We start from the raw sequence: 14,369 nt of genomic DNA on the forward strand, positions 1-14,369 counted from the left end.
TTTTCTTTCAAAAAATAAGAAATAAAATAACTAATGCATACCTGTCCGTAAGTTTTATTGCACCCACCTAGCAAAGCCAACAGCGTGATTGAGGCAGTCGGCCAATGCCATCTGTCTGTCTTCATCTTGTGCCATCATCAGTTTTTCTAGCAGCACTTTAAACTTCTCCATTAGTGGAGTTAACAGATTCCTCATTAGAACCTGTTTTCTTTCTGCAGAGTATTCACTGTTAACTATCAGCACTCCAGCTGTCTCATAAATGAACAATTGATCATCACTACTTAATAAAGCCTGGTAACCATTTTCCTAGAATCAAAAGACAAAATATATTTTAAAAAAAAGACACCACTAATTCCTGCAATTTTATTCTACTAAAACTATATAAAAATTCCAGAGAGTTGTTGAAGGACAAGGAGTAAAGAGAAATCTCTACTGAAAAAGTTTACTTTTTTCCACAAAAGTAGAAAGTTAAAATATAGTTTTACGTGTAAATTTAAGCATAATTTAAAGTACAAAAGTGCGTGAAATACAGGCTGTCAGGATTCCCTTCACGACACATTCCCTTTGGCTCATTTAGAACACCATATCCAGTGCTTGAGAAGGCTTCATTCAGTTCTCCAGGATCCAATAAACCCTCAGCTAGCTCCTGACAGTATCAGTAGGTTCTTTTATTTGGCATACAGCAAAGCTATGCTGAATTCATAAGAATCAAGCATAGGAGATGGGTATAGAAAATACCACAAATCCAAAGTTACACAGAAAACCTCTTTCTTCATATCCATCCATCCAGATATTACACCACAGTTTTTGCACGAACCAATTCCCATGCAGCAAATTCTGTTCATGCTCAACTTATGTTACTGCATCTCTAGATGTTTTGTCCATTGTTAAACGACTCCTTTTTTTTGTAGCTTGTTTGGGCGTTCTGCCTTTTTAGCCTACTTACCTATGTACTTATTTTACTTAGTATAGAACATAGCATATTTTGTTTCCAGCCTAATGATTTGTTTACCTCCAAGAAATGGGGCCTCCCTCCACGTGTTCATTTTTCATGTTAGAACGGGCCTGAACTCTTCAGGCCCACGACAGTCTCCTCTCCGGTGCTTGTGACAGATCGGTACACTTTACAGCATCATCCAACACTAGAACTGGAAGGGACCTCAAGAGGTCTCAAGTCCAGCCCCCGTCTTCACAGCAGGACCTGCACCAACCTAAACCTCCTTTGCTCTGTTTAATCCCATGGCTTCTTGTCCTATCCTCAGAGGCCAAGAACAATTCTTCTCCCTCCTCCTCCCTTATTGGAAAAGTATCAATAGGAGTTGATTCTTTAAAACTGCCAGGAGGTCCACAAACAACATGTAGAAATTTCATCTACACATGTATTTCTAAAGAGCATGATTCCTACGACCCTAACCAACAAGATGCTTAAGGCATGTGCCTAACTTTAATCACATGAGTAGTCGCACTGATATCCAGGTATTCAGTGGGACTAACCATGTGTAGAAGTTTAGAAATCAGCCTAAGTTCTTACCATTTAGAATCTTAGTACTGAAGTACCCAGAAGAATATAAATCCACACTCATTGCCTATAAAATCTCACAAAGTACTTACAGGTGGAGAAAGTTCTAGCAGATCTTGTATTCTATTCAGAACATCTTCAATAAAGGGGTTCATCTGTTTACTGAAGTAAAATATTGAACTAGTATTAGATATTTCTAGATGTCACCACTTGCAAAAATCTTAGCATTACTGCAAGAGAGAATCCTGCTCTAAGTTGGAGAGGCTACAGTTTGGGTTGGACCAGCGTGGTGAACTGACACCTCAGTCTGGAGACCACAACAGCAGTATAATAGTTTTCATATTAGAGAAGTCTCTGCTAATGACTGAGGAAAATTTCAAAGATGCAAATGCAATGAATGCAAAGATGTTTCCATGAGTCTGCAGAGAGCCAGAAAAATAGCTGACAAGAGGGAAAGGCCCTGTTAATTTCAGACTCAATGTACAGAGCTGCAGCAGTGCAGATATTGTAGGCAGCATCTTCAGTAAGTACTACAATGATGGCTTCTCCTGTGGGCATAGGTATTCCAGCTCATTAAGAAAAAAAGGGCAAGGTTGACAAGAGAAAGCCTCCTATTGACAGAGCACTGTCTACACCAAGGGTAACTTTGGTATGACTGCATTGCTCAGAGGTGCATTTTGCATGTGCTTGAGCAACGTAATTAAACTGATGTGTGCGTAGTGTAGACCCAGGTTCATCTAAGTGTTTTCATTAACTGAAACTTAACACTTTCAACATCTGATTTACTGTTCCATAGTTTTTTCTGCATTTAGGTGCAATATCTGTGCTTAAGAAGTAGGACCAGTGTGATTTCCCATAACTAATCAAGCCACACAGATTGCAGAGTTAATTATTGAATAGCCTCCATACAGAACAAAATTTACTTACTAGGTTAAAAAGAATATATATTCAAAATTTCTTCACTATTGTGTAATTTGTTTTCAGGTTATCACACTGAGGAATGATAATACTGCAAATCCATCTGCAGTTTGCCCACAGTTGCTGACTGGTTCCACTAAGATGATGAGCTGTGAAAATAGGTATTGGTGGGTATACCACCACCAGTGTTCAGAGTTAATACCAAACTGAGGTGGATTGGAATAGTTCACATCTGTTTTTTCCCCTCCAGTCTACATTTCTGCAGGACTGTCTGAATTTTATAAAACCAATGACTTTGCCAGAAATGTGTTTTTTATGGTATACCACTTGATTCCTGCTCATTTCAATGCCTGCTTCTTCCATTGAGTGTTCAAGAAGTCATTACACATGAGCTGGAAGTCTTTCATAAAAACTGGATACACCATTTGAATAAACTTTCCACTTACTTAAGAGATTTAACAAATCTGGAAAAGAGGTAAGCTGTTCTGCTTCGCACTTTCGAATTAGTATGGCGAAGACCTCTCTGATCCAAGAATGCCATCTGCAATTAAAATAAAAATTTCAGCTTGAATTTATTGTACATTAGCAGAAAATTTAAATAAAAATTTCAAGTCATCTTTACCTTTTTCGGAATATAAACACCACAAAAATACCTTCCAAATATTTATTTTATCTAATTGGAGAAAACAAGATAAGAAGTTTTGTATGATCAAACTCACCAAAACATTTGGAATGTGCTGAGGTTCAACTGTGAAAAATTTTTCATATCTAACAACCGTTTCAAAGAATTCCAGTGTCACAGATGTATGTTGATAAGCACTAACACCAGATGTCACCAGCTGTAGAGAAGATGAATTAAGAAGTTAGGACTAACCATTTACAATGCATGATTATGAGTTCCTCACTAAACTGTAATCATAAACCTTCCATGTTAAAGAAAAAATGTTCATTCTTTACCCAGTTTTAAGTGACTCTTCCATGTAAAATACTTACAGTTCGCATCATATCCTGCAAAGCACTTGCTTTTGAAACATCACCAGAGAAATGAGCACCATGAGATACAGGGAGAGCCTCAGCCAACATATACAAGAGCCTTATTGCTACTTCTACTTCCATAAATCGTGTAGCCTGCCAGTTCCTATTAAAGGGATACAAAATTATGCCTCAGTAAAGGTCACATTATTCCCTGGGACTTCATGTAACACTGAAGCTATGAATATTTTTGTAGTCAGGCTTTCAAGCAATTTAAAATTAATCATGCATTTTTAAAACATTAATTATGATTAATTACAGTTAATCATGTTTTTAAACTGGGGTAGGGAACTCCTGGCCCATGGTCTGCATCCAGCCTGCAGCTTGCCTGGATCTGGCTCCCAAGACTCAGCAGTCTTCTCCCCAGCACCTGGCCTGCTATGGAGTGAAGAGAGTCAGGCAAGCTGGGGCCTAATATGGTACACAGGCTCTGCCTGGCAGGGGCAGGCAGTGCCTCCATGAGTCCACTGTTCCACCAGCTGGAGGAGAAGGGAACAGCTGGGAGTAGGAGATGTGGGGGAGAGACACTGCACCAGGTAAGCATCCCCTCCATTGCCCAGATCCCTCCCTCAACTCCTACCCAGATTGCCCATCCCCAGCCCGCTCCTGCACCCTACCATCCTCCCTTACTCCCCAAGCCCCAGCCCATTTCTGCACCCTTCCTCCTACCCAGACCCCACACCCCAAGCCCACTTCCTGGCAGCCCCCTCTCACACTGAAACCCCCAGAGCCTAAGGGACCCACAAAATCTAGTAGAGCCCTGGTTCCCCCAAGCTCTGGAGCGGATGTGCAAGGGGCATGAAGGAAGCATCTTGTTTGTTTTTTTTTCAGTCGGGGACCACGTCAGTGAGGGTTTTGGGTTTTTTGTACTTCTCACCTGTGTGGCGCCTGACTAAAAACAGATTCCCCACCCCTCTGTCAAACAATACAATACTCGAAGTAATTTTTTGATATTTTTATACAGTTTCAAATGCAGTAAACTCTTTCATATCTGGCAGTCTATCATCCAGAACTCTGGAATGAACAGCATTTTAACCGTAAGTAAATTTTAGTTATGTTCTCCATAAGTCCAGTACAGTGAAAGTAAATACAAATAGATACAGCCAATACGCTACAAGTTTACAGTGTACAATACTACTGTTGGTAAATAAAGCATTCTGTATACTTTAGTTTGTTTCTTAATATCTAATCTTGTTTTCTTTAGTGTTATGCCTTGCTAGGTACACCTCTCTATTCGCCAGGACATTTGAATATCTGGCAACCTCCTGGTCCCAGTGCTTCTGGATATGAAAGAGTTTACTGTAACTGAAATCAGTATACAACACAGGACACAAGCTATACAGTGCTACTTTATTTCTATTATAAACATTTGCACTGTAAACAACAGTATTCTTCAATTCACTTGTACAAGTACTGTAATACAATCACTTTATCATGGAATTTGAACTTAAAAATGCAGAATTATGTACAAAAGTAGCTATTTACAAATAAAAGCATGTATAATTTTACATCTTAAAAATCTACTCAGTCCTACTCTTGTTCAGCCATTCAGACAAACAAGTCTGGGTAACATTTCCAGGAGACAGTGTTGCCTGCTTCTCATCAACAGTGTCCTCTGAAAGTAAGAAGCAGCATTCCCTTGGTATTTCCTTAGCTGATATCACAAAATATTTACATGCCAGCCATGCTGAAGATTCATATGTCCTTTCGTGCTTCAGCCACCGTTCTAGAAGACTCTGTGAATGACTGATTATGCTCAACAGTTATCCAAACCATTGTGGGCTGATGCATGGGTTCATCATCATCATAGTGAGAGGCTACCAGCAGACAGCTTATTGTCTTTTTTGGTGATTTGGCGTTCTATAATTTCACTATCAGAGCACTGCTCTTTTAAGACTTTTGAAAGCACATTCTCCACTTCTCAGACCTCACAGATTCTGGAAGGAGCTTTACAGTCTTAAGCCTTATGTTGAGCGCCGTGGCTCTCTTTAGAAATCTCACAATGGTATGTTATTTGTGTTTTGCCAAACCTGTGATGAAGGTATTCTTAAAATGAACACATGCTGGTCATCATCATCCAAGACCACTATAAACATGAAATATATGGTAGAATGCAGGTAAAACCAGAGACAAGTACTTCTCTCCTGAAGAGTTCACAGTTTAACATTTAAAAAAATTAAAAAAAGAGCATCATTGGTGTGAGAACATATCCTGTGGAATGGTGGGCAAATCATCAAGGGGCACATGAATGTTTAGCGTATCTGGACTGTAAATACCATAATGAAGCCTCAAAAGCACCGTGCAAATTAGGGAATGTTAACTGTTAACAGGTAAGTCTCACCCTAATTGGAACTGGTGGGGGCTGGAGCAGCCTCTCACCCACTGTGGGCAAGGGGCTGCTCCAGTCCCATGGGGCCTGTCATTGGCAGGGGGTGCTCCAGCGCAGCCGGAAAAGCCCTTATCCATGGTAGCCCAAGGCACACTGTGGGCAGGGCTCTTCAGCTCAGCTGTAACAGCCCTTGTCTATAGCAGGCCAAGCCCAGAAGTGCTGCAGGCAGGGGCATTCCAGCTTGGCTGCAGCAGTCCCCCTGGCTTCCTCTGCTGGCTTTATCAGTGACCTGATTAAACTGAACTTTCAGCTGGTTAACTAAAGATGATTTTACATCCCTACTACAAATGCATATTCTTGCTATCAGGTGAAATGGTATAAAAGACACAGTCAGCATTATCTCCTATAAATGTAAAAAAGCCTGTTTGTTTTAGTGACCTGCTGACTGAGAAGTAGGATTGAATGAACTTGTAGGCGCTAAAGTTTTACCCTGTTTTGTTTCTGACTGCAGTTATGGAACAAGAATCTGTATTTGTAAACTGCACTTTCATGATAGATTGAAGCCATGGAGGATCATTCAATACAAGTATTGTACGTGTCTAACTGCTCTTTGGAATTAAGGAGGAAGACAGGTCAGGTCAGGTCAGAGTGTAATTTGCTTGAATTTTAAGGGAACAATTGTTGTTCTCCCCCTATGTTATCTACTCCTACTGTGTCTTAATAGTAGCAATATTTGATGCAACTCCTCCTTTCAGTGGCACCTGTCTCTCAACTTCTCACTCCCTTAAATTTTAGGCAGAAGGATGTGTATCTACACCATGAAAAGCTACGGACAAAATTACGCAGCTGTTAGATAAAGTGGGAGAATGGTGATAACGAACTGAGATCTATTTTGGAGTCTCAACCTTCATTTAATATTATAAACAAGATCAAGAGTTCTTCTAGAAATCTGAGCCTAAAACAAAATTCAGGATTATTTTACTGAAGACACAGCAAAGTGGAACTGACCCTACAGTACAGATTGGTTAACCTGAGTGCTTTTTGAGGGCCCCCTGAGAAGCGTCTCATGTGTAGTTGCATCAAGGCAGCAAGCCTGCACTCAGCACAAACCTGAAAGAGCAATCCTTCTTAAAGCCAGCTAGAAGAAACACAACTTACTGCAACGTAGTGTTAAAAACTCTGCGGACTGAAGCCAACAGCAACTCTGGTGAAACCTGAGCTAATCTGTCCAACAACAGTTTCAACTGTTTCCTGTATTCCACAAACATTGCTTCGTCTTCACCCTGCAACACATGAATTTAAGTAACCAACAGGTATATGTTGGACAAACATATGAAAATTATATCTTTAGATAACCGTTGTGATACAAAACACATTATGAAAAAATAGGGTAGATATGCAACGGTCATTATTTGCTTGTGTCTTAATGATATGCCCTTTGTTATTTTCTGTATTACACCGATACCTAGAGGTCCCAACTGAACAGGGCACAGGATAGAGTAAAATAGTTCATGGTCTCAAAAAAAGAAGAAAAAAAACACACCTAAATAGCCAAGACAAGGGGGGGGGAGAAAAGAGCCTTTAGCCTACTCTCCTTCTACCCACTTGTCCCATCCAAGAAGACAAGTTCTCTCAAATTTCAAATTAAGTTGTAGATCAAGTGCTGATGTGGTAACTGCTGCAAGTAGGCAAAGCCAGCTCTCGGGTAGGCACTTATACTGGACCAGGTTACCTAGAGAGGTGGTGGAATCTTTGTCCCTAGAGGTTTTTAAGTCCTGGCTTGACAAAACTGACTGGGATGATTTAATAGGGACTGGTCCTGCTTTGAGCAGGGTATTGGACTTGACTTCCTGAAGGTCTCTTCCAACCCTTTAGTTCTATATTTCATGCACAGTAGCATTTGAGAAATGGAGGCGCTGGAAGATGACTAGACCACTTTTTCCATTCAACTGCAGACTGGCGAAATCTCCGCTAGAGAACTTCATATATTAAAGAGTAGTGCTCAAACTTGATGGACAAATTGCAGAGTCCAGGAGAGTAACAAATGTGATAAAAGATTTTAGAAGTCTGACCTAGGACAAAAGGTTAAAAGAACTGGCATAGTTAGCCCCAAGGGCAGGGGGGGTGGAAAATGAGAGGAGACATTCTTCAACTACATTAAGAGACATTTTAAATGGAACAGTGACCAATAGTTTTCCCACATGCACTGAAGTAAGATAGACTTAAGATGTCCAGTGAAGAAGAGATTTAGGTTTGATATTAGAAAGACTAACTATAAGGATTGTTAGCATTGGAACAGGTTGCCTGGGGGGAGGTGGGGAGGGGGATGTGGGATCCTCAGGCTTGTAAGTTTAAGAGTATGAGAGATTAAAGCACATCAGGAATGGTCTAGATACAGTAAACCCCCAAAATGTGACTTTGGAGTTGAGCTTAACTTGTATTAATGTAAATTAAGCACATCTCAAAGCCACTCTGCAGTTGCCTGCCCACTGGTTGGGGAAGCCGGACAGGCACACAGCCGTGCCACTGAAACTTTTTGTCCCTTGGCTTCCCCCAGCTGGGCGAAGCTGGGGAGAAGCCACACCTGGCTCCCAGAGTGGTGGGGAGCTGGGAACCAGGCAGTAGCCTGACTCCTGGATCCCCTCTGCTGGTGTGAGCCAGGAAACAGCGACCTGGTCCCCAGCTCCCCTCCACTTGCTGGAACCAGGAAACTTACTAGGGCTGGTGGCCTTGCCAGTTTCCTGGCTCTCCTGCATTGCACAGGAAATTTGACTTACGTGGAGGTTGTGAGAATGCAACCCCCACATAAGTTGGGGTTCTACTGTATCACAGCACACAGAGAATGTATTCTCAAGTCTCTTCTAGACCTGTGATTTTTTCCCCCTCATCAGCTTTCCATTCCCTATCTACTAAAAGTACAACACCCTCAAAACCACCTTCCTCCTTTAGCCAAACTACCTAAATAATACAGAAATTGAACCTCCAATTTCCCGCCCTCCAGATGAAACCAAGAGTTACTTCCACATAATTCCACTGCAGAAATCACTAGTCTGATTCCACCAAAAATATTTTCCCCCTTCAGCACACAATCTTAAATTGCTGTCTTGACTTCCAGACATAGATTAAACCAATTGTTTAACTCTGCAGGTTAGTTAGCTGATCAAGAAATTAGCAATGTAATTATATGCACACTGAAAGAGCAGCTGCTAGTTAGAATTATTTCAATACCTGAAAAAAAAAAAAAAATCCACATATGGGCTTGAGATCCTTTTGCACTATCATTTGGTTTCTTGCTACAAGTTTGGGTTGAATCCAAATGTATTTCCCTTGTAGCAATGCAAGTTAATAGTAAACAATTTGAGATTTTTTTTTGACCTGTACCAAAACAGTATGCCTATCTAAAAATTACATAATTTGTTTTCTTTGTCCTGTCCTTGGAAATTCAGTGCTAATTATAACCACTCATTTGGCTACCCATCATCTAGAGTATGGTGCCACAAGGAATAGTATGAGAGAGTCAGTTTGAGCTCAGTTCAATGCGCTACTTTGAATCATAGTTCAGATCAGACAGATTATTCGTAAATCAATCAATCAATCAATCAATCTTGTCAGTAGCTGTAACTTCCCCTGCCCCCGCCCCAAAAAAACAAAACAAAAAACAAAAACAAAAAAAAGCCCACACCTATTCTGAGGAGTGTCCCCTTTCGATACTTATGTGGCTCCAAAGGGTATTGTTAAAAGAAATGCTTGCACTTAAAGACTAGGCTTCAAATCTTATTCTAGATTTAAAAATACTGACTGGTAATCACAAATTTTAGACAAAGTTATCTAAATAAATCTTAAGATTCCTCATTTAAACCCAACAGCCTGTTATTTAAACAGAGATTCTGTTGCTTTAAATAAAAAGAAAAATCAGGTTTCCCTAAATATGACATCTTACCTCATGTTCAAAATTATATTCTTCATCATAGGTCAACTTTTTCATAACAGCCAACATAATTGCCTATAGTAAAGAAAAGCTGTTAAAAACTAGCTTACTGCAGTTCTCCAAGTGATACAAAATAACTGACAACTACATTAAAATCCTAGCAACACACTTTGCTGTAAAGCAATCTGTGAAATATTTCAAAAGTTTATATGATTAAAAATTAATCCACACTTGAGGTAGTTTTCTCCAAGAGACTTAATGGAAACAAATGTCAGAGGTTTTTGTGAAGCAAACATAGTAAGTGATCAAATATTTAGACATAATCCAGTTTTTAAAAGCCTGGCTTAATAAAACTAGCCGTCCTCATTTCCAGTATTATGGTGCAGCTTCCTAGTTCCCACATATAACCCATATGATTTAAACACCAAAGTTTAAATTTCTACCACACAGAGGTCCAATATATCTTCCATGATGACAAATGTTTAGAGGGGAACATTTTTAAACAAGAACCTCCCTGGGTTTTTCACCCCCTCTCCCCATTTTTTGGGAACGTGTTTACTTGAGGTATTCTAAGTCCTTTAAAAAACAAAACAAAACTAGTTCAGTTTAGAAAACATCTCCTCTTGTTTATGGATACAAAATGTCATCACTAACAGATTGCATTTAATGGGGACACAAATCCCAGAATTATAAAAAGAATGGGCATGAGTTACTTGAAATGATTGGAAAAAAACTAGGAAATCTACACTAAGACAACTTCTATCTTTATATGCACAATATAAAATAGATTGGAAATCTAACATTTTATTTGTAGTGTGGTTAATGAAGGGTAACTCACATTAGGGACAACGTGAAGTCAGTTTTATTGATGCATGTTTTGAGAATAACATGCAAAGAAGAAAAACTTAACTAAAATGGGCAATGTTCATATTTCTGAAGAGTTTCAGAGACCACAACAAAATGATACTTGTCAAATTAGAGCTCTACTACTAAGAAGTAACTCCAGTCTTACCTCCACATTAGCCTTTTGCTGGTCTGAGAGCACAGAGAGCTGTAATGAGACATTTCAGGTTATTTTTCATCAAGTGATTTTACACTGTCTAATATCTACAGCTATAGCTATGTTTTTCTTTATAAACACTGATACTACTTGCAAGCATATTTATCAGCAAACTAAGATTTCATCCAATCTCATTTCTCCAAAACAACTATACATAAAGCAGTATGTCCACAAACCAACAAACCATAACTACTATGTGTAAAACATCAAATTAGGAAACAGTTTTATAAAAAATACTCCTTAAGAAACCTAACATGCCAAGTAACTGTTTCTAAGTAGTTAAGAAGAAAAGTTGCCATAGGGTGCAACACTGAATTTCAAACATTTTTAAATTACCTGCTTCAAGATGTGAAGGTAATCGTAACAAAACCCAATAATATTGGATGAAATATCATCATCTTCATGAATTAGCAGCTGCAACATTAGGGCCACTTTCGCTTCAATACCTTGCAAGGTGTCTTGAGCACTCTTCATATCCCCACTCTTTACCAGTTTAGTCCAGCTAGTTATCAATGCTTGCCCCATTCCATTGACTAGCTTAGAAAATCTGGCTAGAAAATCCACATCATCTTCCTGTAGGAAGAACAGGAATAATCTGATTAGAAACAGTAGCACATATGCAAAGCTCCAACTCCCCAAAATGGTACTGATTCATGGGCAGTGCTAAGCATTGTATCTAATAGGTACATAATGCTATGAGAGGAAGCAGAAGGTATCTTCTAATTGGCACAGCAGTGGCCTAATTTGTTCTTCTCCTGGTGGAATGGGGAAACAAAAGATAAAAGCAACGCAAAAAAAATGCACTCATGAAACCTGAGTGTCACCTTATTATAACAATTAGTTCTCTCTCCTGGATTAGATATAGTAACCCTGTTCTTTCTACCTCAAAATGAAAAAAAGTGATGTTATTTATACATACATTCCCCTAAAAATCAGCATAATTAAGTGCACAAGCCCAAGCACTTTCTATGGGAAAAGGTCCATGGGAAAAGTAATAAATAGCCAGCAGGCATTCTAAAAACACAGAACTACCTTTTCTGAAGATAAACACAGCAGATGTGTTTCTGTATTGCAGAATCAAAACAAGCTGAGTTCTCATAAAGGAATATATTTTAACTCTGCAATACAGGTATGAAGATTTTTACATATTTATAGAACTATTCAGACTGGAGCATGGTAGAATAACAGAGATCCTCAAAAAGGCATCACTAAAAATGAGGTTATCACATCACACAGGCCAAGAAGCCTCACACAGTCAAAGAGGCTTTGATTTCGACAGGCAATTCCCACTCCCATCCTCAGACAATTAGATCTCATCTCAGGTAAAATTTGATTAGTAACAGAGAGAAAGCCATGCTAGTCTTTATACATTATCAAAATAAAAAGCAGTAAAGTAGCACTTTAAAAGACTAACAAAATAATTTATTAGGTGAACTTTCATGGGACAGACCCACTTCTTCAGACCACAGCCATACCAGAACAGACTCAATATTTAAGGCACAGAGAACCAAAAATAGTAATCAAGGTTGACAAATCAGAAAAAAATTATCAAGGTGAGCAAATCAGAGAGTAGATGGGAGTCAAGAATTAGATTAAGCCAAGTATGCAAAAGAGCCCCTACAACAACCCAGAAAATTCGCATCCCAGTTGAAACCACATGTTAATGTGTTGAACTTGAATATAAGACAGAGAGTTCAGCAGCCTCCATTTTAATGGAGTAGGCCATTCTGTTAATGACTTAAGAGTTTCCACCTTACTGAAGAGGAATTTTCACACTACTTTGGAAAGAGAGGCTGCTGAACTCTCTTTTACATTCAAATTTGACACACTAACACAGGAAAACAACAAGCAGTCAAGTAGCACTTTAAAGGTTAGGAGGTTGTCTGTAGGAAAGAACAGGCCTGTCACCCAGGGCCTTCTGGAGCGTGGCATCCTGATTAAGGATGGGTTGTAGGTCTTTAATAATTTGTTGCAGTGGTTTGAGTTGGGGGCTGCAGGTGACAGGCCTGTTCTTTCCAACAGACAACCTCCCAACCTTATGAGGATCCTCACAAACAGCCACAGTCTGTACCCCAGGAATACCAGTCCTGGAACCTTTCCTTGCAACAAAGCCCGCTGCCAGCTTTGTCCACATATCTTCTCTCGAAATACCATCACTGGACCTAACCAGGTTACTCACAGAATCATGGGCACCTTCTCATGCTCCTCTACTAACATCATATATGCCATCATGTGCCAGCAATGCCCAGATGCTTTGTATATTGGACAGACCTCTAACTCCCTTAGACAAAGGGTTAATGGGCACAAAACAGACATCAAAACACTCCAGATCCACAAACCAGTTAGTCAACATTTTAATGGAATGGGGCATTCTATTAATGACCTAAAGGTACATGTGTTACTTGGGTGGGGGGGGGGAAAACTTTCACACCGCTCTTCAAAGAGAAGCGGCTGAGCTGGCTTTTATATGCAAATTCGGCACATTAACACGTGGTTTGAACTGGGATGTGAATTTTCTGAGTCGCTACAGGGGCTCATCTGCAAACTTGGCTTAATCTAATTCTTGACCTTCCTGCCTCATCCCTCTACTCTCCGATTTGCTCACCTTGATTTTTTTTTTCTGATTTGTCCTCCTTAATTACCGTTTTGGTTCTCTATGCCTTGAATATTGAGTCTGTTCTGGTCTGGCTATGGTCTGAAGAAGTGGGTCTGTCCCATGAAAGCTCACCTAATAAATTATTTTGCGAGTCTTTAAAGTGCTACTTGACTGCTTTTTGTTTTGATGGTGTATAGGCTAGCACGGTTCCCTCTCTGTTTCTACACTAACACATGGTTTGAACCGGGATGCGAATCTTCTGGGTCATTATAGGGGCTCTTTTGCATACTTGGCTTAATCTAATTCTTGGCTCCTCCCCAAGCTCTGCCTCTCTACTCTCTGATTTGCTCACCTTGATAATTTTCTTTCCTGATTGGTCAACCTTGGATTACTATTTTTGGTTCTCTATGCCTTAAATATTGAGTCTGTTCTGGTATGGCTATGGTCTGAAGAAGTGAGTCCGTCCCACAAAAGCTCACCTAATAAATTATTTTGTTAGCCTCTGAAGTGCTACTTTGCTGCTTTTTGGTTCAGGTAAAATTTGTGTGAGTTCCTCATTTCCAAAGTATCAGTTTACTAACCTGATCAATACTGAAGAGACCGGCAGACTGTAACACTTGACACAAAGACTCTACCAGTTTTGTTTTATCAATTGGGTCCATTCCCTTATTTACAATTTCAAACAAACAGTCACATGCTTCCTCCCGAAGAACTTCTATGGACATGTGACCTAGCAGCATATTTATAAACCTGAAAAGGTGAAAACAAGTTAATATACAGATACTCCCTGAGCTACAAAGTTAGAAGCATCCAACTAACGAACATCCGCAAAACATAAACTATAGGATCAGGGGGTGTTTGTGGAGCCAGTGGCTGGATTAAAAACACACCGTTTCCCTTTCAAAGCCCTGGTTCTCTCCAGTGCCATCTGCTCCTCTGGGGTCCTCTGGCCAGTACTTGCACTGCTTGCCTCCAGGGCCATCCTTA

General features: G+C 39.8%; 1 protein-coding gene across 3 annotated transcripts in view; it reads right to left on the reverse strand.

The window, feature by feature from the left end:
* XPOT (exportin for tRNA) overlaps window positions 1-14,369 on the reverse strand; it is a 63,292-nt gene that overhangs the window by 21,076 nt on the left and 27,847 nt on the right. For all 3 annotated transcript variants that reach the window (XM_075013682.1, XM_075013672.1, XM_075013690.1), the window contains 10 exons: window positions 13,964-14,132; window positions 11,123-11,359; window positions 10,739-10,777; window positions 9,739-9,801; window positions 6,957-7,081; window positions 3,431-3,575; window positions 3,157-3,276; window positions 2,884-2,978; window positions 1,612-1,681; window positions 68-306 (listed from right to left, as the gene is read on the reverse strand). In XM_075013682.1, coding sequence (XP_074869783.1) covers window positions 68-306; window positions 1,612-1,681; window positions 2,884-2,978; window positions 3,157-3,276; window positions 3,431-3,575; window positions 6,957-7,081; window positions 9,739-9,801; window positions 10,739-10,777; window positions 11,123-11,359; window positions 13,964-14,132 — 1,302 coding nt within the window. The remainder of the gene's footprint in view (window positions 1-67; window positions 307-1,611; window positions 1,682-2,883; window positions 2,979-3,156; window positions 3,277-3,430; window positions 3,576-6,956; window positions 7,082-9,738; window positions 9,802-10,738; window positions 10,778-11,122; window positions 11,360-13,963; window positions 14,133-14,369) is intronic.

The sequence above is a fragment of the Carettochelys insculpta genome, chromosome 1 (genome assembly GCF_033958435.1).
Source record: "Carettochelys insculpta isolate YL-2023 chromosome 1, ASM3395843v1, whole genome shotgun sequence".
Classification (NCBI taxonomy): domain Eukaryota; kingdom Metazoa; phylum Chordata; order Testudines; family Carettochelyidae; genus Carettochelys; species Carettochelys insculpta.